General features: G+C 41.0%; 2 protein-coding genes across 3 annotated transcripts in view; both read right to left on the reverse strand.

Annotated features, from left to right (window-relative positions):
- The window catches only part of stard9 (StAR-related lipid transfer (START) domain containing 9), a 45,168-nt gene extending 33,886 nt beyond the window's left edge, over nt 1-11,282 (reverse strand). For both annotated transcript variants that reach the window (XM_044374649.1, XM_044374648.1), the window contains exons 1-3: nt 10,922-11,282; nt 7,362-7,431; nt 4,377-4,493 (exon numbers count right to left, since the gene is read on the reverse strand). In XM_044374649.1, the coding sequence (XP_044230584.1) occupies nt 4,377-4,493; nt 7,362-7,431; nt 10,922-10,968 (234 nt within the window). In that variant the 5' untranslated portion in view covers nt 10,969-11,282. The remainder of the gene's footprint in view (nt 1-4,376; nt 4,494-7,361; nt 7,432-10,921) is intronic.
- A 1,097-nt stretch (nt 11,283-12,379) lies between these two features.
- On the reverse strand, nt 12,380-25,678 carry cdan1 (codanin 1). Its single transcript, XM_044375508.1, has 28 exons — nt 25,531-25,678; nt 24,281-25,026; nt 23,989-24,189; nt 23,465-23,655; nt 23,235-23,351; nt 23,059-23,137; nt 22,783-22,903; nt 22,401-22,510; nt 22,137-22,226; nt 21,926-22,001; nt 21,529-21,734; nt 21,092-21,224; nt 20,742-20,885; nt 20,486-20,652; nt 20,134-20,215; nt 19,886-19,975; nt 19,738-19,792; nt 19,407-19,543; nt 19,193-19,296; nt 18,635-18,784; nt 18,399-18,462; nt 18,123-18,201; nt 15,346-15,563; nt 15,042-15,149; nt 14,891-14,954; nt 14,466-14,677; nt 13,843-13,950; nt 12,380-13,411 (listed from the first exon to the last, which is right to left on the reverse strand). Exons 1-28 carry the CDS (start codon nt 25,606-25,608, stop codon nt 13,289-13,291), a joined length of 4,053 nt encoding a protein of 1,350 aa, XP_044231443.1. The 5' UTR covers nt 25,609-25,678; the 3' UTR covers nt 12,380-13,288.
- Nucleotides 25,679-26,736: the final 1,058 nt, after the last annotated feature.

Genomic DNA, 26,736 nt, shown 5'->3' on the forward strand with positions numbered 1-26,736 from the left:
ACTGACAGACATGAACGGATTGAGACAACAGACCCCTGAGCACAGAGACCTATAAAAAAAAGCCACAAAAAAGTGATCAGAGCATTCTTATTTTTAACTGAGCCTTTCAAATTTCCAAAGTGAAAGGTTTATAAGTTCAAACAAAGGCTCTTGGACCCTTTATAGTCTTGTGTGGTTATCCATCCATGAAAACAGAAGAGGTGTGCCAGAAAAAGAAAATTTTTTGACCCCGAGTTAAATCACTTATAGTCATCTCATGGCAGAATTAGAGATATAAGTCATAGGCAACACCTGTGTTGTATTACATGCTGTATAATAAAATCCATTTGCAAGTTATTGTGGAAGTATATTCTGCAATGATGCAATAGAAAAATGTTTAAATCATTTGCTTATGACATACAACCAGGCAATAAATACTGCAGCACAACTGACCGTATTACAATTTTTCTAATATAAGGAGTAAAGTACCATAAATCCAATGACACACCATATCTCTACCTTATCAACTGTATCTCAGGTAGCAAAGCTTCTGCCTGAGTTGGATCTTTGCCATTCAGTTAACTAATGATTCAACTTTGGCATCCACATTGCCAATTAAAAATGTGCAATTAGGATAATGGTGTGCAAGCTCTGCTACTTTTCATAATGTGTGTCTATCTAACAAACACTGCTGAAACAATTCCTCTCATCCTCTGTCTTCACTGATAGAAAGCAGTAAGTTCATACATAAATCACAGGTGCTTTTCCGTATCCACATGGCCTAGATATCATATTTCTTTGTAGACAGCATGGGGCTTATTTGGTGTCCTGTTTGTAGTTAATTCGAACCAGGCTAGACTGGACTTTTGGCTCTGGGTCCAGCCATGTGTTAGGGGGGAGTAAATGGTCACGTGTGTGTGGAGGATTCTTCCTATACACAGAGAAACGATTCTTCCCCCCCGTCTGCAGCGCCACTGACATACAGACCTAGAAACTGTGAGCATAATCTGATCACGCTCTGCCATCGACAGAGAGACAGAAGAGGAGGAGGAGAAAACAGAGGGGGGAGAGGAAAAACCCCAGCATGCAGACTCCATTTGGCAATAAAAAACAGCATTGTGCACCCAGCCGAAATCTCAGCAGTGACGTCTTTACACTGATATTTAACTGCGAAAAAGTACTTAGTGAGGCAGCTGTGAGTTTGGCAGGCGAGAGCTGGGGGCCGTAGAGGCAAAGTGGACCCCCTGCCCATTTCCCCTCCTCCTCCTCCTACTCCACCCGTGGAATTCACATTCCCACTTTCTCTTCATCTCTAATTAGTTTCTCTTGCCGTCTCTCCATTTAAACTCATAATCTTGTGCTTCTCTTTCACTTTCCTGTGTTTCTAAGTGTCAAAAACAATAAATATGCTGGGATGCTATTTATTAGCTCAACATCTAGACCCAAATCACAGTCACAGCCTTCAGACAAATAGTCGCAGCTCTCTCCTGCATTAACTCAACAGCTGGCTCCTATTATGGATTATGGTTCTCTTCCAAAAAACTACCTCTTTCCACCTGGTAGAGCCCTTCCTTTCTGCTCAACCTTCTTCTAGAAACTTTTTTCACCCAAAGATACAACCAGTCTTTCCATGTGGGGAGCCCTCAGCGATCAGAATGCAACTACATCTACACCCCAACATATAGTTTTTGTCTTCTCTCTCTGCTGTAACAGTTTTTGAAGAAGGAAACCACCACAAGTATCTGGTGTCAACTATCAGTGATGCATGAACATGTAGACAGTGCAGAGCAGGAGTGGGGAGGGAGGTACAGGCTAGTCTCTGAGGGACTCTGGCATTGACTGTGTGTAAAGATGGACGTCGTGACAGCGCCCTGAAAGTGAAGCCAAAACATCTCGATGGGCCCCTGGTGGTCTTAAACCCCACGCCCTCTATGTTAGTGGATGGGACATGAGCCAAACTAAAAAAAATTAAAGTACATGTCAAATACATTTGTCCCCAAAGATGGTTTCTGTCGTTTTAGGTCGTTCTTATCACGCTGATGTTTGTCCAAGTGCTCATTTTTCTGATGAGTTTATTTTAAATTAGTTATGTGATGATATAAAAAGGAGGTGTGGCTTCATGATTGACAGCTGTGACAGCCGTTCTCAAACCTCCGTCAGATGGCGGGACAGCTGAGGGGGGGGGGGTGTCCCGCAGGCCCTCATCCCGCCACCCGACTCTACTGCGCAGGCTCCAAATTACCCAAGCAAGATGGCAGCTCCTGGAAAGGAGATGTTTTGGCTTCATTTTTGCATAGCGGTGGGAAGTGGAGACGCGTCGTCCATATTTATATACAGTCAATGGGCGCTGGGTGTGGTGGGATGGCGTTGGACTGGAAAAGCAGGAGTTAAGATCCAGTTTCCCCTTCTTTCATTCACCAACAGGCTCAGATTGTCTCATGGGGACTACAGAGTAAGAAGAACTCAGAGCAAGTCCCTCTTCTTGCTCTGAAAAAGTAAAGCATGTTAAATATATTCTGAGAATAGAAACCATGAGAAAGCATCAACATCAGCATTAACTCATTAAGCTGGAGACTGCTTAAAATAGATGTGGTTAGATACCAGATAAGAGAAACTAAATCCATAACCTTGCTTTAGAGAAATTTCCATAATGTACTTCCACTAAGTGAAATGAGGCGATGCAACAGTGTGGGAAATGAACAGTAAGTTCCAACACTGTTGCAAAAATTTCAGTTGTGTATAATAAATCTGCCTTTTCAAACAGCCACTCAGACAGACTCTTTATTGTTCTCAAAAGCAATTTGTCTGGTAAAATAGTTAGAGTGGCTCTTAAATTATTGAGTTCACCTGCCACTGTGCTCCATTAATCTGGCTTCCTGCACTGCAACGTTTTTATCCACCAGAGAAAGATCCACCAGATAAAGGCTTCATTCAAATATTTTCAATTGATATGTGATAAATGAACGGCTGACGTGGTCATCCAGCAGATTCTTTGTTAATAGATTGTAGAGATGGAAAAGAGGTCAGATTTAAAAACCAGCAGATCAGTCCTTCACTGATGTCCTTTCGCCCACCCTGGGTCAACAGAGGAATGTCTTGAGGCAACCAGGCCACTGTGACTGGACACAATTCTGCTGAGGACTGAGGCAGCCAGAAAAAAAAAAAAAGAGGAGAGAGGAAAGTGCTGTGTTGTCTGTTGCTCTGTGCAGTGTGTAGGCCGTCATCACAGCCCCGTCTTTCTTAAACACATACAAAGGCAGCTCTGACAAGAGGAGAGACCGGCAGTGAAAGAGAGGCAGAGGAGGGAAACCCCTGGACAAAGGATAGAAAAAGTGGACTGACTGTAAGATCAAGGGTGCAGTTATTGTGTTGAACAATGAAAGCTTAATTGGGATACAAATTAATAACAAGTGCGAGTTATATTTATCTAAAATAATAACTCTAAATGAATAGGTTTGGGGCAGATTTCCTGTAATGGAATCAGGCACCACTTCCTCTTGATGTCAAGCTCTTCTCAGGTTCCAGCAACACCCTCCAATCACAGCAACACAAAGATATCTAATCACCCAATCGCAGCCGTGACATGAAAAGCAAGCTGACTCTAGCTATGCCATGTTTGAAGCAAAGAGACTTCTGGGTAACAGATGGAGCTGATATTGTATCCCCAGAGTGGCCATCTGTGTAAAAACATACAACACAACACACGCCCCGCTTGTTGCGGTTTGTCTACAAGGACAGCGTTTCCTCTGGGCTCTTTTCTTGGTACAGTAGTTGTGTTTGCCCGGTGTCAACTTGTGGCAGGCGTCCGGATTGGCACGCACATGGTCCCCACCCACGACGAGGGCATGAAACATGGCATCAAAACACAGAAAAATCTTAGGTAGCTCCACACAAATATGTCATATTTTCTCTATTACAAAAGGACATAAAAGGTTAACACTGACTAATCCAATTGAGACATCACTCAAGTGTAAGAAACTGCCATGTAAACAAAACTTTCTGTTTAGTGTAATCCAAATATGATGATTTATCATTCCAGGAGAACCATCTGTTTGTGCTGGCTCTACTATCTGAATCTACTCTCATGTATATCTGTGAAAAAAATCTGTCAAAGAACTGTTTATTTTGCTTTTCCACCAAGATAGCCACACGTTTGAACCACAGCAGCGCTTTGAAAGATACAGGGTTTGAGGCTGAATGCTGGATGTAAACTCTGATGTTGTAACATACTGTGGAGGGCTTTTCAGCTATTATTTGGAGTATGATTTGTAGCATAAAAGGGGGATCTACCCATGTTTAAGACCTATCATCGGAATACTGTCTTGTTTACAGTTGAGTAAGGTTAATAGCTGGATATTCCAGTTCACATAAACAAAGTCGAGGAGTCAGGTCATTACCTCCTCCTGCGAAGCATAGTGAGGGTCTGCAGGGTCCACCGACCAGTAGCAGTAGTCAAAACAAAACTCCAGAAGCTTCTCCCTGGAGTCCACAACACTGTCCATACGTCCATCCAGCTTTGGAGAAGAAACAGAGTAACATAGGATTTAATTTTGCACTTATTCATTTGTTTATCATACATTGCAAGATCAGTGATTAATTTACCAAGCAAAAATAAATAAGAAAGAATTTGTTTTACTGTACTAAACTGTATAACACACACACACATACTGTACAGGGACAATATGTATATGCATTTAATAACCTGAGAAGTGAAGGAAAAATAAATCTAATCTACACAAACAAAAATTCCCAGTGATAAAAGCCAGGTACTATAGCTTTTGTTTATGGGAGTGCTTTGGTGTGGAATTGCCAGCAAGCAGTTTCCATTCATTAGCACTCCATTCACTCCTTATCCAGTCCTATTTGCTTCAGTGCATTAACACTGAACGCCTTTCTGCTTACTGTGAGTGAATGCTGAACCGAGGAAAGACAGCACAGCAGCATTTGGATTTGCCTAAACACAACAGTCGCACTGTTTAAAAAAAAATAAAAAATTTAATGGCATCTAAACATCTCTTCAACCTTGAGAGCCATCTCTGTTCAGTGATGTTTGGTTGTATTTCAGGAGCTTTTTGTGATAAATGGTACCCACTTCATCTAAACCTCTCTCCGTCTATTTGCGGAAGACTAAATAATGCTTAGCCTAGTAGACAACAAGATTGTGTGCAGTGGCGCGTGCGTATGATTGTGGCAAAACACAACATGTTATTTTCACTGCATTGAATCATGGTCTGGTGGAGGCTGGCACACTGATGTCTCCCTCTATGATTGTGGATACAGCTGGGGATTGAAGTTGTAATATCATGCATTACAGTTACAATTTTATGTACTAATCTGGCTGTTTTAGTTGGGTGAAACTATTTGAACTTTAAGCCTGTATGAGCTGCATAAAAATTGGTAAACACCCCAGATGATGTTCCTTGCACACCACCCACCATTTGTTTTAGAGGTTTCTGTACACCATGACATTATAATTGTCAAGGTCACCTAGCTTTTCTTGAACACTGCTGTCATTCTGAGGACATTTACCATTAACGTTGTGCACATCTGATTTCGTTTAGCTATCAAACTCCACTGCAGTGGACAAGTTGAGGCAACATCAGGGTATCATTTTTTCATCTGGTGAGTGCATGATAAGTTGCAAAAATTGCACATTTGGAGCCAATAAGGATTCAAGAGGACTGCCTGGAAAATGGTCCTTTTCTTTTATACTTTTATGCTTCAATATCAATTAAATGATGACTCAAAACAATTATCTACGTAAATGACCTTTCCTTTCTCTAACTGCAGCATTAGGCAAAACTAAGCTCTGCTTATCAATTTGTGTACGGCAATTGGCTTGCCTGAAAGCATGATTGTTTGACCCCTCAGCATTGTGATGAAATTAGACAATGGCTTTGTAATGTGCGGGATTAGCAAAGAGCAACACCGGCCACAGGCAACTCTCTTGGCCACCAGAGCTTCAACCATCAGGGAATGGTGTTTACAACTAGTCAAGATATGGAGACCTAACTTGGCTTGTTTTTAAAAGATTGCCCTGTATATTTTTCTTGTTTCACGCTTTTAATTTAGTTTAGTAGGTCTTTATAGCTTGTATTAGTTGCTGTTTATGAGCCTTATGTTTACTGTCTTTTAAAATCCACCATTTTTCTCTCAGTCTCACATCCTCAAAACTGTCCCACTTTCCATAAATAATTATTCCCATGAGACCCGCAAGAGCCTCGGAGTCTTGATTCTTTTCCATTGCAGAGGGAGGCCATATGTGGTTTGTCCCGGTCACATCATTTGTAACAGATTCTCTCCTCCCCCACCCAACTTCTCTCTCTGTCTGCATGTAGTCCGAATGTAAACAAGAGAGAGAGTTCTTCATATATGTGTGACAAAGTTGGAGCCAAATGTGAGTTTTGAAATTGATTCCAGGCTGAATTTCTTTTATCTTTTTGTATGTCTGAGTCATTTGTAAACATTGGAGATGGACATTCTGAGGTATGAGATTGCAGTTGGGTGCAGCACTTTTTTGCATTGTGTACTACTGCATTCTCGTCAATGAGGTATGTTTTTCTTCCATGTATTATATTGTCATGTATTGCTTGATTGCAGCTCTGCATAGCGCTTTTGCCCAAGACAATTTTCCTTTGGGACATTACAGTTTATCTCTCTCTCTCTCTCTCTCTCAATGCTCAGAAAGTTTTATCATCTCCATTATCCATATCCAGCTAACGCAAATATTCCATTAATGAAAAATATAGTATGAGACATAAACACAGCACCAGACTGTCTGTCGGCAATGGAGCTAAACCAATCAGACAAGTCTACCCTGCCATCTGACACAGCAAGTTCATAACTTACAGAAAGTATCAGCTTACAAGACTATGTAGCTCACATAATCATTATTTCCAGAACCAGAACAGTATAAAACAACAGCAAATTCTTCTTGTCTTGCAAATGAGACTGTTACCAATGAGGCCAGAAGCCAGGTTCCCTCTTTACCTAATTCAATATCAAATCTACTGTGTGTAGTATTATATTGTTTTTAAACTTTTTATTCCTTTGGAGGCTCAAATTTCCATCCATAAATGATCTAGAGTAAGTCAGTCTCTTAAGAGTGTCTGAAGAATTTGGCAGTTGCTGTTTGAATTGGTGTGCAGAGTGTCAGACTGCATGTGTTTTGACAGGAGGGGTCTCTAAGTCCATGTGTGTATGAGCCCATCATATAATAAACAATAGTGACATCAAGCAGGAAGAGGCCGTTGCGAAGCTGTAAACATCCTGTTGCTGTGATAGACACCCTTCTACGCAACAAAAGACACACAAAAATACTCTCAGTATTTGACATTAACTGTAAAGCAGTTGAAAAACTTGCCCCCCCCAAAAATACTCACCTTGACATTTTGGATCCTCACAAATTTATCCTCCACTTGAACTGCTACCCTTCCTCTGTCCGCACTCTCCCTGTGGACAAGAAGAGAACGGTTGCTTCAGTCAACTCAGTAAACATCCATATTTGGAAGTGTAAGGAAATGTGATAAACGTTGATGAGAAGAGAGGGATCAGATCAGTGAAAACATGCTTCCACTACAGAGGAGGCGATCTAACGGAAGTTATCAGTACGGATCAGTGATTTCCATTGCAAATGCATACTGCACAGAGCAGGGCCTGAAATTCATTTGTCACTTGTGAGCTCAATTACAGGTCTTACTTGTCCTATGCTTACATCAGATTGCATTTTGTTGCTCTCCTCCAACTCAATGGATCCTCTGAACTCTATACATTGCTGTGATTTGTTCTTTCTTTCTCCGTCTCCTCTCTTAGTAGTCATCTCTTTGAGCTGCATCAATGTCCTTAGTCTTTCTTTTGGTGGCTCCCTCTTCTCTCTTGTCTTCATGCTCTATCATTTCCTTGTACTCGGTCTCCTCCTCTTTCTTTCACTCTCTTTACACTTAATAACAACTCCCCGTTCATTTGAATTTATTCTGAGCGGGTTCCACTTCAGATGATGTAGCTTAACGTTTTAGCCAGCGGTCTATGTTTAAACGCCTTCAAGTCCATATCATTGAAACCTGTCTGTATAAACTAGCGAGAGATGCTGCAACAGCAGAGGGGGCTCGTAGCCTTGTAGAGGGAGGGAGAGAGAGCGCTCGGTCCATCTGATGCAGCACTTCCAGCCAGTCATCTCACATTCAGCACCAGTGCAAATGTTGGCTGAACATTATTAGACATCACTGTAAATGCGTGCAGGAATTTCCTGCATTATAAGTGATAGATTTGCGGGAATCAATTAAATTATGCACAATACCCACAATCCTGCACTTAAATTCAGGACCTGCAGAGATTTAACAAAGGCTTCACTTTGGATTTAAGACTCTACAAACAGATTGAAATAGGTTTAAAATCCCCTTTTAGCTGATGCAGTTATAGTTGAGAGGGTGTCCAGATAAATTAAGGCTAGTTCTACTTGACTTGAGGCCATCACATGACAGTTACAACAATGAATCTTTGTATGAGCGTTAGTGTGTGCATGTGATCCATGAAATTGCCACACAAGAGTTGCAAGTACCACTGGACAGTTTCAGATTCAAATGAAAACAGACCATCGTACTCTCCAGAGACATCCTCTGATGAGGCAGCTTGGGTTGTTTCCACAAAGCTGGGAGTACGCGCAAGAGTTGTGTGTGTATAAGATCATATAACAAGGTCAGCTCAGCTGTGTGTGCTTCAGCAGCTGGACCAAGCGCATCTGATGCAACACATGCGAAACTGGAGGCAATCACAACACAGAGCCGAGAGGATTTCAATCTCCAGGAGCGATAATGATGGCGACTGCTGCCTGTAGTGCAAACGCTCAGGCTCTGTGGTGGGTTAGGGGCAGAAGAGGAGGCTGTTGTAATCGTCAGTTCTCCCTGTGCCTCACCACGCGGGACTCATTTTGCCAACCCCAGTGGTGGCCCAACCCAAAACCACCACACTCAGTCTCTCTCTAACCAGCATGAAGGAGAGGAGGTCGGGGGTGGAAAATAGTAAACCTCTTAACGTGCTTTGATACAAACCTAAAAAGAGCAATTTCACAATTCGGCTGACATGTTTCTTGCACATGTGAGAGGCTGCCTGCATTCTCAGGGGGGTCCCACTGAATCCTAATGGTTTACTAAAACAAAGAGACACAACACATTTCTGTGCCCAGGCGAATGAGGAATGCAGCTAATCATGCTGGTGTTAATGTTATCTGTGTTACACAGCAGGCACTTATTCAAATATGTAGGTAAATCACATTAAATACATCCTTCAATTAAAAAAAAAAAAAAAACAGGAAAGAGGACAGTAGGACTGTCAGAATCAGAATCTGGAGGCATAGATTTGCATGACAGTGAACATTAGGTATAAGAAATTCTTTTGTTATGCAAAACACCAGGAAGACTGTTTGAAAGAATCATTGTCCAGCCCTTCATAGCTTGAATAATGCTTTGTTATGGTATTGTGGTGACCCTCACATTAAGCACCCCTGCAAAACATCCTGCAGGAGTGCCATGTAATTCATGTATTACTGTAGTACTTATACTGTGTGTGTGTGCTATATCCCCCAGAGCCAAAAGACCTGTTATTTAACATATTGCAGCAATTTGCCTCTTAATGTAAAGGGGGGCAGAGCAACTTCCCTGTGTTACTTTGCTACTTCAATAGTAGATTTTACAAGACTGTAAAATAGAGGGGAACTTTTTTCACCATAAATGCCTCTCATTTAAGAATAAAAATAGTTAAAAGGAAACCAAACATTTGTTGAGTCTGTCTTCTTTTCCTTGTTTAGTATTATGAAATGTACCTCTTCAGACCTACTTAATAACTCATGCGGTACAGGCAAGCATTGTTCAAACCCACCAAACCTTTTAAAACATATCTAGTGGTAATCCCAAAGTTTCAAAAGATATCAAATATGACAGGTTGCACAAGAATATTTCCATTTCATAGAATGGTGCAGCCATAACAAATCCTGAATCTTGGGTTTGAATATTTCACTTGGTGTAAAAACATCAAATAGCTTCAATGGAAAAACTGATATAGATTCACAGGGCTGCAACTAAAAGTCACTTTTATCATCATAATCTCAATGTGACATTTTCAAATTGCTTGTTTTGTCCAACAAACAGAGCAAAACCCCAAGATATTTAAGTTTACTATCATACAAAACAAAGAAAAGCAGCAGATCCTCAGTTTTGAGAAGCATGGACCAACAAATGTTTGGTGTTAGTGTTGGAAAAAAATGACTCAAAATATTAATCAGTTGATGAAATAGAGGCTAATTAATTTTCTGTTAATTAACTAATCAAGTAATCAACTAATTAAACTAAAACTGGATGTTAATAGATTCATATTTTGGGTTTCTTGCCACCCTGAGATAAAACAGGCCATTTAAAACACCACAACTGATTCATCCTAAGGGCAGTCCAACACACAGAGGCATCTAAATTGTTTTGTATAACGTTACATCATCATTCATTTCTAATTATGAAACCAATTAACACTAATTGGTTGTTGTATAAAGACATGCCTTAAGTTACTCTGAACCTAACCTACTTTAGCTCCATTTCTCAGCTCCACATACAGTCAGACAACAGTACTGACAGCCACAGTTGTCATTATTCACCATGTGCACCACTTGTTCCTCTTCTAACCACTGCACATAGTTAGTACCGAGCTAACTAGCTAGCTAGCATAACGATTTAACGTTAGACACGACAAAAAGCAAAAAGAACAACAGTGTTAATACAAAAGATAGCATGAGAAGTGTACTGTTTGGTATGTTATTAGCACAAAGCAGCAGCAAAATCCCCCAACAGTTCAGACATGAAGAGACGGGGCTCTAATAATGAAACGTCGTTTCATTCAATTAGCTAATTTAGCCGTATTTTACAACAATTATGGCTAACAGCGTTAACGTTAAACTTACCTTGCGTTGAGTGGACGGACTCGAACGGCAACTTTAACGTTTGCCATGATGCCTTCCGAAGATTTTACACACAACACAGCAGCGGAATAACTCGGAGCTGGTGTAAAATAACGCTACTCATTTGAGTAAGCATATTGCATATTAATACTCTACTGACAAAACTTGAAGCGAGGCGAAACCGTCCTTGCCATCCGCCTCTCAAGCCATTTCAACCGGCTGGTAGACGGTCCAACCGCCCGCCGCGACTCTCCAAAAACTCTCACAGGGAACTGAAACTTCCTGCTGGACAGAAAGGGAGGGGCGGGAGGAGAGATACTGCTGGACACTCCTCCTCCTACTGAGCCATATTCAAATCCCTTTTTTTTGCATTTGTGTTATTATTTAAATCCACTGAAGTAGTAGTACCATAATGACAAAAGCCAAGTCATGCAGTCAGAATCTTGCTTAAGTAGAAGTACATGAGTGTTGGATGGATTGGATGGATTCATTGACATGCACATGTAGCATTTTAATTAGGTCAAGGCAGAGCTAAATTTAAAGGACAGTTTCTGTCTTAAAACAGTAGTCAGGTGTCTATATGAACACTGAAAGAGGTTTTTTCCTCGCTGTAATTATTCCTCCTGTTCATACTGGCTATTAACGGATCTCCTTCAAATGTGGTTTCAGTGTAAGTGATGGGGGCCAAAAATCCCAAGTGTGTTTACACAGTCATTTTGTGCCAAAAAACAGGAACTAAAAGTAACGCTGAAGCTTATATGAGGCTTCAGCAGTCTGAGTTAGTCATCTCAAGTGGATATCTGCCACATTTACAGTATTTTTAGCATAAAATTCCCTCTTTGTGTTTCCCTGTTGAGCTGTGGTGGTAGTAACGAAAAGAAGGACTTTTGCACTAAAAAGACTGTAAAATTGAAAGATGTCTACTTGTTTTGACTAATTTGTAGAGCTGAGGCTTCATATTTGATTCAGATAAACTTTTAAATTTTTGCACAGGAGGCTCATGGATTTTGGCCCCCCATCACTTACATTGTAAGTACATTATGAAGGGATCTTCTTATGGTCAGCATGAACAGGAGCAATGATTATGGCAATAAAAAAAACTATTTCAGTGGTCATTTGGGCACCTGATTGTTGTTTTAAGACAGACTTGACAAATTGCAAACCTGTCCTTTAACAATTGATACTGTTGGGTAACCTGAACTATAACAATTCACATTTTATAAACTGATCATTTCATTCATAAAATATTGATCTGAAAAGTAGCCAGTAACTACTGCTGTGAAATAAACATAGTGAAGTAAAAATTACAATACTTTCCTCTGAAACGTAGTAAAAAATAATCTGTGTGGTTTGTCTTGGGAAACAAATGATATTCGATCCTGGGCTTTGTCATACCAGAATTTCAACAGCACAATACAGTTTTTCCTGCTACCAACATAACAAATATGACAATACACAATAAACACTAAAGCAGAATAAATCTTTATTATTATCATTTCAATTTTGTCGCAAAATAAAAATATTTCTCATTTAAAAGCAGCAGGGGATACGGCGCTTGTTCAACATGAACAGAAACGATCACAAATGCAGTCTTGCACTCATGAAATAAACATGCAGTCACTAGTAGTGGCGGTCATAGGCAGTGTGTGAAAAGTGCTATACTAAAATAAAGACACTGGTTTTCTCTGGAGGGTCTAAAAACTGCCCATATTTTTTTTCAGTTAATTTTTAGCAACTGTCTAAAGCAGTGTCTCTAAAACTTTAAACTATGGCTTGTCTGGTAGAAATTCAAGAGTCACAAATGTAAAAACACAGTATATGTTGTATGTTTTAATGAACCAAGGCCTTTAAGCAACACCGAACCTACTCATTTTGAGCTCTGGGTTGCAAAAATTATGAATGCCCATCTTGATGCAGACCCTTTTTCTATCTTTTTCAAGAATCTGCTATGATCTTGGCTATTTGAAATAGAAGCTAGTACTATTTCCCAATTGACACAATTATCTATCCAGGTTTTTCTTGCGGGATGATTTCACAGATCTAAGGTGTAAGATGCTGTGGTCCCTAGCTACTAACCTGGCCTGTCAGGGTTTTCTAGTACTCATCAGCACCTTAGAAAAAGAGCAGAGAAATTCATGAAAGGCTGCTTCACTTCACTTCACAGGTAGAGATCAAAAGTTGCAATAAGCTAGCAGAGGCTGACTGTGGAACAGCTTTGATGGCCTTTGCAGAGATGACAACTCGAAAAATGGTCAACAACAAGAAGTCACCCAGAACTGTCTCTCCTTTGAACATCACACTGATAGATGTGACATAAAACACAGTGGTGATCACACAAAAGATGCCGTGGGATACAGGTTAGTATTATTGTCATGTAGCCCCCTCTACTGTCTGTTGTGAGACCTGCAGCATGTCCATGTGGCTTTGTAACTCAGCCAGAGGCGAGGAGGGTTTAACACTCCGTGACTGCAGCTGAAATTTCTCCATCAGCTCCTGGAATGACACAGAAATGAGAGAGCAGGATGGAGAGGGAAACAGTCAATGTGGTCAAATCACTGGTGAAAGACAAAAGACTTATTTCTAGAGCTGCAATGAGTCAATCAACAAAATATTAATCGGCAAGTAGTTTGATAATTGTATAACCGTTTTAGTCATTTTTTAGAGCTTTAGCTTCTCAGATCTGAAGATTTGATGCTTTTCTTTATCACACAGGACAGTAAACTGAATATTTTGGGTTTTGGACTGTTGGTTGGACAAAACAATACATTTGAAGACATCACCTTGGACTCAGGGAAATTACAACAGGCATTTTTATACTATTTACTGACATCTTATAGACAAAACGATTAATTGAGAAAATAATCAGCAGATAAAAATAATAGTTGCAGCCCTAATATTTGACGATGAATGCAGTGGACCCTCACCGCTGGTACGGCCAAGTTTGTAAGCTTCTTCCAATGAGATATGACCTCTTCTTCGCCCAAGATTCCTCTGTCAACCAGCTGTCTAACCAAGAACAGGTAGTTGTTCCACTAAAATGACAAATAAGCACATTAGAAAAGGTCATTACATAGAGTAAAACAACTTTCAGATGTCAGAGAAAACCTGATATTTAAGGGGAAATCTGAAAGGATTGTCACAAAACATATAATCTGCATTGGTCAAATGAGGCTAGATATATCAGAAATAACAAAAACTGAAATATTTGCAGTGTGGAATAAATGAAAAATCTGAAGAAAAGTGAAAATAATTGAAATGACCAAAAGCTAATTTTGAGTACCACCTGATGGTCAACAGCACACACCAAAGTAAAACAAAGGCAGACAGACTCAGGTGAAAACACTGAGATTAAATAAGCAATATGTTTTTTTTCCATCTCTAAATGAGAAAAGTGCAATTTGCACACCTGTCACTGTAAATCCTTGATAAAAATACAAGGTCAATAGAGGCTAATGATTATATTGTATATACACAGTGTCTTGGTAGTTGTGGAGAACACAGGTAAAAAAAAAGATAGAAATAGTATTAGCAGCAGTGGTAGAAGTACCTCAGTGTCACTGGCCTTCAGCACAGCAGTGACAGTGATTGGGGTGAAGAGCAGGTGGAGGGGGGCAGAGGAACAGAAGTCCCTCTCCCACAGCTCAGCAAGCTGCTCCAGCAGTGCTCTGACAGGAGGCTCTGAACCTGAACCAGGACCCACAACAACCTCACCACCTCTGCTGCACTCTGACAGAGACAGCACCGGCAGTTCTGCGGACACTGAGCACACACACACACACATACACACACACACAATAGCCCCAGGTCAGGTCTTTTACACAGTACAGTATATCAACCAAAATGAAACACACTACATGCTGTTTGCATTTAAGCAGCAAGGCACAATTCGAATAACAAAATTAATTATGAAGCACTTAATAACAACAAAATGTAGTATACATCGCATGTCATTGACAGCCAGGACTGTCTTACCAAGCTTGCAGGCCAGTAGGACAGTCGAGTTCACAAGCATCTGCTCTGACACCACAGTTGAGAACTAAGAGAGAAGATAAAAGAAAACAGAGTGTGATCAATACTGGCAAAAAAATCAATAAATCTGACACTACTGTTGTAGTTGATGTACCTTTCTGCAGGCCAGTGTGTCTCCCACTCTCTGAAGCAGCGTTCTGAGCTGGGAGTCAGTTGGCAGTTCCTCGTCAGTCCGCGGGCCTACTGCGACGCTCAACAGCTCCTTCATAAAAAAGTAAATTCAGTCAGTTCTTTGGATTTCCTTTAAAACATTTGTGTGAGGCAAACTGGTGATATAACACCGTCCAACACCCAAACTCATAAAGAGTGATCCATCAAATATAGTACTGTACTGATAAATAAATCACAACTACTGCTCCTTAATAAAGGGTTAAAATATCCATAGAGATGAAGTGTACCTTCATCATTATGAGGACGTCAGAAGGCAGTGAAGCGTTGTGGTTGCAGTGTGGAGGGCAGGAGGTCACTCTCTCGCTTCCTTGCTTTCTCTTGGGGGTAGTCGACTGCTCTAGCTCAACCACAGCTCCCGCCACATCCCCGGAGTCTGCAACCACTGGGCTACCCAGAGCTTTCACCACACGATCATACCTGCTCTTCCACTCTCGCCTTATCAGTGCTGAGACAGTGAGAAAACAGAAAGGAAATCTTAAGATGGATGTCCTTTAGGGAACCTTTAATCACAGCATTGGTTTCTTTTTTCATCAACAATGGCAATGTTGTAGTACAACATGATCCCAACAGCACTGAAAGCTCTCAGCTGTTTTTGCATGTTCGAGCATGGTCCCTACATATTATTCATTCTTACATTGGTTCAGTGGGCAGAACAAAAAGTCCTTTCACATTTTAATGAACTCAATACAACACACCTGCAAAAATACAATGCATGTGAAATCGTGTGCATTCAGAGAGTATTCAGACCCTTTCACATTTTGTTATGTGAAAAATTCTTTTTTTTCCCCTCATCAATATACACTCAATGCCCCATAATGACAAAGTCAAAACAGAATTTTAGAAATTTCTGCAAATGTATTAGATTTATTTATGAAATTTAGCTCAAGTGCCTTCCATTTCTTTTGACCATCTTTGAGGTGTTTCTCCTTGATTGGAGTCAATCTGTGGTGAATTCCATTGGTTGGATGTGATTTGGAAAAGCACACATCTGTCTATATAAGGTCTCACAGCTGACAATGCGTATCAGGGTAAAAACCAAGCCATGGTCGAAGGAACTGCCTGCACAGCTCAGAGACAGGATTGTGTTGAGGAGCAGATCTGGGGAAGGCTACGGAAACATTTCTGCTGCATTGAAGGTTCCCAAGAGCTGAGTGGCCTCTGTAATTCTTAAGAATTAGAAGAAGAAGATTGGAACAACCAGGACTCTTCCTAGAGCTGGCCAGCCAAACTGCACAATCGGGGGGAGAAGGGCCTTGGTAAGAGAGGTGACCAAGAACCCGATGGTCACTCTAACTGAGCTCTAGAGATCCTGTGTGGAGATGGGAGAAACTTCCAGAAGGACAACCGTCACTGCAACACTCCACCGATCTGTGTTTTATGGTAGAGTGGCCAGACAGAAGCCTCTACTCAGTGAAAGACACACCAAGCACGCTTGGAGTTTGCAAAAAAGTATGTTACAGGACTCTCAGACTGTGAGAAACAAGATTCTCTGGTCATATTCTTTGGTCTGATGAAACCAAGATTGAATAGTTTGGCTTCAATTCAAAGCGTCATGTCTGGAGGAAACCAGGCACTGCATGGTGGTGGCAGCATTATGCTGTGGGGGTGTTTTTCAGCAGCAAAAGGGGACTGGTAAGGGGACTGGTAAGGGATGAGGGAAAGCTGAACAGAGCAAAGAACAGAGATATCCTTAATGAAAACCTGGTCCTGAGCGCTCAGGACCTCAGATTGAGCCGAAGGTATATCTTCCATCAGGACAATGACCCTAAGCACACAGTCAAGACAACGCAGGAGGGGCTTAGGGACAACTCTGTGAATGTCCTCAAGGGGCCAAGCCAGAGCCCCGACTGGAACCCAATCAAACATCCCTGGAGAGACCTGAAAATGGCTGTTCACCGACGATGCCCGTCCAGCCTGACAGAGCTTGAGAGGATCTGCAGAGGAGAGCAGCAGAAAATCCCCAAAAAGCTGCAAAGCTTGACGTGTCATACCCGAGAAGACTCAAGGCTGTAATTGCTGCCAAAGGTGCTTCACCTGAGAAAAGGGTCTGAATGCTTATGCCAATGTGATATTCCAGTTTTTCCTTTTTAATAAATTTGCAAAAATTTCTAAAATCCTGTTTTCGCTCTGTCATTATGGGGTATTGAGGGTAAAAAATTAATTTGAACAATTTTAGCATAAGGTTGCAACATAACAATGTGAAAAAAGTAAAAGGGGTCTGAATACTTTATAAATCTGTAGTCTCAACAAAATATAACTAAGTTTTACAAGGCATGTCAGTGTTACACTTTGAAATGTAACGTACAGTAGCTACTGCTTGACACACATAATTCATCATAATCATTACAGTATGTGTGGTTTCAAATTAAAAAACAAATATTTGGAACAAGAATACAAATTAAATGCAAACATGGACATGGTTGCCCATCTCAAGACAAAAGGAAAAAATGACAAAGGTTCAAAAAAACACTAGGGCTGCAATTAATGATTATTTTCATTATTGATTAAACTGTTGATTATTTTCTCTATTAATTAATTAGTTGTTTGGTCTATTAAAAACCAGAAGATGGTAAATACCCAAAATGGAATCTAAAATGTCTTTTTTTGTTCCGACTGACAATCCACAACCCAAAGATATTCATTTTAATATCATGGAGGACTAAATAAACCAGAAAATATTCACATTTGAGAGGCTGGAACCAGAGAATTCTGGTATTTTTTTCTTTGAACTGAATGAAAAAAAAGCATCTGCACATTCAATCTGTGCAAGAATCTTTTTAATTAACAAGCTTTCAGTCAGAGACCTTCTTCAAGGCAGGAACCGTTATTTTATTTTTTTTTATCTGGCTCAAAACAATTATCAAAATAGTTGCTGATTAATTTTCTGTCAATCAACTTATTGTTGCAGCTCTAAAAAACACATTAGAAAAATTATAAGACCGAGACTCAAATTTAAAGAGGTAAAAACATGCAGAAACACATAAATGGTGCTTCACCCAACTACCTGTAATGTTGCCAGAGAGCCAGCTGCAGGCTTTTTCTGTTGCAAGACGTTTGGTGATGTTTTCAGATGTGGTCAAGACCTGCACAGAGATACAGTATCAGAAAAATGGAACAACACGCTCATGATTTAGGTTTATTGTGTATTTTTCCTCCCCTCTTAAAATAATATATATATGTACTGTATGTGCTTGGTTTGCTCTGTAATGGAGGCTTCAGGATTTTTTATGTTTACATGCCATAATTTAATATTTTGCACACTGATTTTCACAGGACTTACAGCAGGGGAGGTCTCATCAGGGAGCAGGATTCTTATAGCTTCAGGACTCTTCTCACAGCAAAATCTGAAGAATCACATAAAACAGAGTTTACCATAAAGTAGAAATGACTATACAGACTCAAATGGCCCTTCACTAATACATGTACAGTATACAGGCTATTAAAAAAAGAACCTGGCACTAACATCCTATTAAATCAATGGACTTTGCAGGTTACTTGTAAAATAAGCTGTTGTACCTTGTAGCTCTTGCCAGGGCCTCCAAGCCTGTGTCACACAGCTGAGCACAGATAGAGTCATTCAGTTTTGATGGATTTGAGTTTGGCGACTGCAGTCCATCTCGCAGCATCTTCTCACCTCTCTCCACCAACTCACTCACTAATGTGGCCCTGTTAAAGATCCCCAGATTAATTTGAACACATAAACACATACATGCATAGACAAAAAAAACACACACACATACTATACAGTTCAGTTTTAATGCTGTTAAAAATAGACTTTTGATACACATATATGTATGCACACAGGGTGGTAAATTCACACCAACTCCTGAACACTCACTTTGTCCACTAGCCACTTAGGTAGGCAACCAACCAAATTTGCAGGCTGATAACCTGCTATTCTTAGAGTCCTATTCAATTCTAAAAGGTAATTTAGTGGACGGGTGGTAAAAGTAAAATAAGGAAATGTGAAAGTTACAGTTAATTTGGAAATCCATGACTTGGAAATATGGAAATTCATGACTGATTATGTGCAGTTCTCAGACCCCAACCGCCTCCCAGCTCTGTGATACCTACTTCATATGCTTGACAGCGTTGGATCCGACACGCTCAGCTACAAACTCCACAGTGCGACGCAAAGACGGCGGCTGGTTATGAAAGAAGGCTTGCTCGAGATCCACCTTCACAAAAGGAAGAATTGTCACATTTGAGTGTTTGGTTTGAACACTCGTGCAGGCGATTCCATGATGCAATTTAACATTTCTATTTACTACATCTCCTGTTGACTCACCTGCAGTTTCTGCTGTGACCTGTTGGCACTTGGTGTATCTCTTAGCTCAGCAGAAGTGGGAGTGATCTTGCGAATTATTCCTCCACTCTTGGCTGTGCTTCCAGACACAAAGGCAGCTAGGAGCTTACGAAACTCACCTGGAGCGATGAAAACAAGCCAGAACATTGATCCACAGCTCAATGGCTCATTTGTGGTGATAATATAAGGACAAAATAGGATCTAATCTCTCCAGCTTGGCTGCCTTTTACAGCCACATGAAAAAAAAAAGTAAAGGTAAAAACTGCACCATTCATCCCTGAGGGAATATCAAACAAAATACATTTCCACTCACCAAGAAATGGACAACATGTATAGAGAAGCTGCTGATCCACCAGGGAAATGCAGTCCTAAAAAATAACAAGAGAAATAGCAGTATGAGTGAAAAACCAGCTGTGGGAATTTTATGGACAAATACAGAGAGGAATGAACATTTCACTTACAAGTCCTGCAGCATTTGTGTTGCTGTCTTCCAGCTTCGCTACCTCAGTAAACTCACTGGTGAAAAAAATGTCCTCAGGAATCACTGGGATCTGCACAAGTAAAAACACAACAAGTTCAACAATGTAACAAAAATGATTCTCAGACAAAGACAAAAGTGAGCTCTGTAAGTAGATTACAACCAGTTGTGTTCTGCCGCTCACAACATACCATTATATTCAAAAACAAATATCTACAAGTTGTGTCTTACCTGGAAGAGCCATCCCAATACAGACACCATTAGCAGCTTGTTCAGGTAACACATTTCTCCACATTTGCCCAGCAGCATTCTCCTACAAGCAAACAAAAGCTATGTTTAGCCAAAGTTAACAACAAGAGGTCAAAAGTGAATAAAAAAGAAAAAAAGAAAGTGTTTGTTTGCCTGAGGTTGTTAGGATAGAGGCTTCTGATTCTTACTTGCGTTTTCAGATTTGTTATTTACAGTTTGAAAGTCTATGAGAGTTATAATATATATTTTTGCGTTTTAAAGAATAAGGGGGGGAAAAAAAACAACCTCAGGTGCTTAACTGCAGCTTTAAACTCAAAGTTGAGACATACTCTACCTGTACAGGAGAAGCAGTGTTCCCAAAGCAGTCCTGTAGCAGAGCAGCAGAGGACCAATAAAGTCCAGCATGGAGAGGAACTCCACGAGCCAGGGTACAGTCAGGATGGTGCGTCGCCTCCTCACACTATTACTCAGCACGGCACACACATCCAGCACTGGGACACTCTGTAAGACCGAGAGAGAGTATAAGATTTCTCATGTTAATATTTCAAACAGACCTGTGATGTATTACTTTTTTAAACTTTTTTCATCACCTTGCTGCGCAGGGCTATAGCGGCCTCCTGAATCTCCCTGGATGGTCTCTCAGATGTTTGGTAAGGCAGAAAGGAAATGAATCCCAAAAACTTAGCAAGAAGACGAGCGAGGAGCAGCACCGAGGCAAACCGCTGTTTCTCATCCTGATGAGATAAGACGGAAAGGAGTCAGATTAGTCTTTTCTGAATCTGGCAAGATTTATTTTATGGACTATACATGCTGAAATATTGTTACTACTAATATAACTATTTTGATCCAAATAGACATGGCGCACACAGGTAAATCGCAGAAACACTGACAAAGTTTACATATCAGTAATATCTGCTTGTTTGATTCTAGCATACAGTACCTGCTGCTCCATGTCCCCATCTCCCTCCTCCTCTCCCTCCCCAATTGAAGCAGGAGGGCTCAGGATGGACACCTCATCCAGCTGAAGGAGCTGCTGGCACAAGCTGTCCTGCAGGTGCTGGTTCAGCTGACAGCTGGTGCACAGTATGAAAGACATGTTAGATCACAGAAAGACAACAGACACAGAATACATACAAAAAGCTTTTACTTTTTAACAAATTAAACGTTTAATTCAGTTTGAAATGGACATCTGCCAAATGAAAAACTTGCTAAGAGAATAAAATAACTGTTATTATGAAAAATTTAGACCACCCTAACTGGCCTGTCAGGTTAGGTAGGTATGAAATAAATTAAACATTTAGATGCTGTGTGCAGATTTTATATTTTTCATATCATGCAGTGTACTTGGTGATCTTTGTTTGTGATGTATTATCTTACCAACTAGCTATCTGCAAGAAGTCCCTGAAGAACTCTTGGTGACCAGGGAAGGACGGAGGAGGGCAGGGGCCAACAACTCCCTGAGGCTGAATGAGGCGCTCCTCCAGACGCTTCAAACGCCCCAGGCTGTCAGCTCCCAGCATGCCCAGCAGGTCGGCATCAGGGGTGTCCCCGGGAGAACTGTTAAAACGGGGGCCTTTACACATCTGAAGAAAACGACGGATTAAGAACCTTATTGGGTCAAGTGTTATACAATATTAGGCAATACGCCACAATTCTGATCTAAGGAAAATGTATTCTGGTGTCTTTTTATCTTAAATGCAAGTTATTAGACAAAAAATTTAAAAATAACTTATTAAGATGATTGTGAAAGTGTGGATGAAGTGCCATAGTCTACCTGAACAAGCTGCTTCAGGAACAGACGTGCAAAATGTGAATGGTTTCCTGCAGCGGTCAGTTGACTCATCATTCCTCTAAAAAAACAAAATACAAAAAAATGCATAAAGCACAACGAAATCAGGTTAGATTAGATAAGTAGATAGATTTTTTTTTAATTACAGCTGGTACGGGAGGCAAAAAAGCTGTTGCAAATATTTAATTGAACTCGCCTGATCCTACTCCCGAGAGCTGCATCAAAGTTCCATCCTGGTTCCTTGTGAAAGTCCTCCCATTCCCGCAGAACCTCATAAAAAATATCTCTGAGAAAGGGGCAGAAATGTGACATGCAAAAGAATAACTGATGATCAAGTCTACTTTAGCACTTCAGCTATGAACTATGAATTCTCCACTTATCAAGCACCAAGCCTAGAACATATTTGAAATAGTGCAGCTACTAATTTCAAAGATAAATCTACAAAAATGCTTGTGTATACCTCTGTTTTTTAAAGGTGTGGAAGGCTTTGTCACTATTGAAGTTGGACCGGTTGTCCGTAGCAGGCTGGAATGGGACCGAGTGGATGAAAGTGGAAACTGAAGGAGAGAGCTGGAAGAGAGAAGGTTGAATACAAAATGTATCAACAAAAAAGAGAGTATAACATTTTCAGGTTGTCTGAAAATCATACACCAATAAGGAAAATGTTTACCAAGAAATTAAGCAAGGACAAACTATTCTTAAACAAAAGCAAGTGGCATGTACAAAATATCATGTAGTAATAACGTTGATAATATTGAAAAATTAGATGCTTTTAAATAGCTTCTATCATTAGTGGGACAAGCATTCAAATATTTTCAATAACCTTTATTTGAAGCATTTACCTTGGCTGTGCTTCCGTCTTGGGCCTGAGTCAATCGATCCCTGAGATCCAGAGAAAAAGACGCCACTCTTTCATTTTCTGCCAGCATACGCAAGGTGCACTTGTCCAAATGAGCAACCAACCTGAAACATGATAAAAACACATTCTTATGAATCAACTGAACTAGAGTGGAGGAGTAAAGTCTCTAAATCAGGAAAGATCTGTGAGCTCATATATTCCTGTTAGTGAAGAAGAGATAAATGAGGAAAACTGTGACACATGAAATAAAGACACTCACTGAAACTGATTCTCCAGAACCTTCACCGCAAAATACACACAGTTGTGTACTTGTCTTAGGTAACATCTCTCCAGAGCATCTGAAAACAAGAAACAGAAGAGGAGCTGTATCGGTTTCGTTTTGAATGAAAGTTGATTAACCATTGCATTTTTTCATGTGACATAAGAAATAATCACCTGAATTTACTGCACACAAACTCTCCTGTTCATCATCATCATGAGTGTGAGGAGACTGAGACGTTAGCAACTGCATCACAAAGAAAAGCTCCAAGAAAATGTTTGGCACTAGGTTTTCTGCAAGACATGAAAACACACGTTTGTTATGTTTCCCAAAATTCACTTTATTAAAATGGTATCCTCAGCCTATTGATTACTTAGCTCACTAACACCACCTAGTGGCCATATACCAGAAATGCAGGTACAGTATAGTTCTGCCAGGAGATCCAGATCCGAGGCGAAGGTGACTTTGGATGGTTCAGGACAAGGTGTCTGCAGGTCTGGTGTAACCTTAGAACCCGTCCTGAGTCCTGACTTGGTAGGGGTGCAAGGGTCCAAAGAGGACGGCAGAGGAGAGCAGGCCTGCTGAGCACGCTTAGTCCTAAAAATAAAAATATTATTAATTACTGTATGAAACTGCTGAGATAAACTGAGGTGAAGAGAAAGTGATGCTGCAGTCAGAGCAGAAAAAAACAGAGGTTAGAAGAAGAATATAATGATATTGGGACATATGTGTGGAAACCTGTAGAATAACACTATCATACTGAGAGCACAGACTATTAACTTGTCTCCTTTATATTTCAATACAGCAAGGCACTACCATAGAAAGCATGTAGCAGATTTGTGTCATCCTTTCTTCCACTACTCTCCCTGGCACAATAAGAGGCCAAATTTTCGTGTCAAAACAATTGAGTGATTATGCATGTCTACTTACTTTTCCCTCTTTAGTAGCTCCCTCTCTTCTTGCAGGCTCAGAGGACTGGCCGCTGTCATCGACCCCTCGAGAGCCTCCACCCCTGACGGGGGACTAGAGGGCTTACTGAATGGGGTGGAGGTGAAGCAGGTCTTTGGTTTAGAGTGTGGCCGCTCTGCACTGACTGGTGTTGGGTTTATTCTTCTAGACGGTTTAGTTCCCCTGAAGAACAATGGACACCGTTATCAAATCTGAAAAAAAGATGATCAAGTCAGTGTTGAATTTTGTTAAACTGAGAGTTGTTTGGACTCACGCAGGTGAAATGGATGCTGATCCTACAGGGGGGAAGTCCTCCAAATTGTTGAAATTGAGCTGACCCACAGATGGAGGTGAAACCTGCTCACTTATCCTACCGTATCCTCCTCCTCCTCCTCCTCCTCCTCCTCCTCCTCCTCCTCCTCTACCTGATCTTCTCCCCCCACTCTCCCACCTCCCAATCTCATCACTATGATGTCCACCACGCCCTCCTCCATGTCTCCCTTGTCCCCCCATCGCCATGCCACCACCACCCCTCCTGCGGCCCTTTTGTGATTGGAAGTTGGGGCTGTTCTGGAGTTCAGGAGGAGAAACAATGTAGTCCCCAAGACTGATCCTCTGGCCAGGTCGGCGCTCCGAGCCCGAGGGCCTAGAGGCTGGGCTCCATGTTGTAGAAAAGGAGGGGCTGCTGAAAGCACTGACCCCGCTCAAACAGTGCGTGCCTGACTGACTGGCAGCATCCCACTCATTCACAGGGGACACAGAGGGCGCAGGAGAAAACAGCTGGACCCGACTGGCACTCCGAGAGCCAGCTCCACCACCAGAAGACCTGCAACCCCTCCTGTCAGACAAGCCCTGAATCTGAGCAGCAGGCCTGGGGCGGCTGGGAGTCTTTGCAGGCGTAGCAGGGCCATGGGTTAGAGCTTGACTGCTCTGCTCTCTCAGGAAGTTTAAAAGAAAAGGGACAAATTCTTGTTTGTGAACTGTCACCTCAGGTTCACTGAACGCCAGCCTGTCACCCTCCTGTTGAGAAGAGACACACAACTGTTGAACGATTGTTACAAATGCAGCATTTTAAGATTGAATTGGCACAGATGGTCAACGTTACTCGATCCATGACGAACCCAAGATAGTGCGTGACTAGGTCAGTAAAGGTTGGACAGCTTCAAGACATTTCTGCAGAACATAGCCATTTCACCGAGCTAACAATGCGCTGGCTAACATCTGCTTAGCTGCACAGCCCCCTTCGGATGATAATAAGAAGAAGAAGCAAGCAGCTATGATAAGTTATGATCTGTTTTAACTTGCAACACAAAAATCTTCCTAGACTGGCGAGAAAGTTGACAACGTAACTAACGTCGCGTCTGGGATCAATTCCATCCAGGCTACAGCTAACTTACTAGCTCGCCAGCTAAAAGTTTTGTTTACAATCAGTTGTGAGCTATGTCATCTCTTATAACACGCTACCCAAAGGCAAGCGCGTATCAAATGTCTCACTCATGTGGCTCTCAGTTATTTCAGACCTACCTCAACATTTTTCAGCCAGTCCAAGACCGTATTAACGTCCACTTTCTTCAACAGAAGCGATTCCAAAAGAGCCGCCATTCTGGCCAGTCGCTGCGCGGCGGAGGGACTGAGAGGAGAGGGGCGGGGTCAACCACAACGCATGCGCGTATTGCGGGTGACGTATGCCGACCACGTGTGCAGCTAACAGTTTGGTGACAACATGGGTGATCATTATTTTTACAAGATTTGATAAAGCAAATAATAGTGCCTGTGTTTTTTGTGACTGTTTGGAGAGATTCATTCACCTATTTTGGTTTTGTCGTTACCCCGGAAGTCTGCAAGGATTTATCTGCTTTTGTTGTATCCAAAATTCATAGATAGATAGATAGATAGATAGATTTAGTACTTTATTAATCCCAAAGGGACACTAGAATGTGCGTTTCCTGAAGAAAATGCGTTGGATTGCTGCTAGCTGATAAGACTGCTAGCTGCTGCTCCAGAAGCAATTTATTAAAATCTTGTAGTGCCAATTACAGGTAGAATTGTATCAAATGCTACAGACTTATTTAGCATCCCTATCAGTACAACTTTGCTGAATTTGGTTGCCATGGAATATTACATTTAAGAGAGATGGTTTTTACAGTTAATAGTAGTATTGTGGTGTTTATGGGCACAAGGTGGGGCTTCATTATGCTGTGCACATTCTCATGGAGAAATTGTGGACCACATTTCATTTTATTTAAGACAACAGAATTTTAGAAGTATCATGTTATAATGTTACTGTAGCGCCTCTGTGGGTAGAATTGTATGAAATGTTACAAACTTGTGCAATGTGGTTGTATGTACAACATTCCCAAATTTGGTTGCAGTCATAATTTGTGTTGAAGAGTTATGGCCTGTTATGTGCATCAGGCCACACTTTCAAAATTTTGGTAACCATTGCAGACAAATGGTAAGTGATACCCAAAAACGAACTCATACGTTTTTTGAAGATTAGATGAAATGCGTGCCAAAAGAAGCAAAAAATGTGGCCTATCAGTCCAATCGGGTCAGTCTAAGTCTAATCAGTCTAATTGAGTTATTAGCCAAAATGTAAAAAACACGTAATAACTTACCACATGGTGGTGCTATTGGTACCATGTTTTAATATGTCAAGCATTTCCACATGAGACCCTTGTCCATGAACTATGAATACTTTAGCTCTTTTAATTGTTGAGATATTGATAA

This window comes from Thunnus albacares, chromosome 15, assembly GCF_914725855.1.
Source record: "Thunnus albacares chromosome 15, fThuAlb1.1, whole genome shotgun sequence".
In the NCBI taxonomy this organism is placed as follows: Eukaryota; Metazoa; Chordata; class Actinopteri; order Scombriformes; family Scombridae; genus Thunnus; species Thunnus albacares.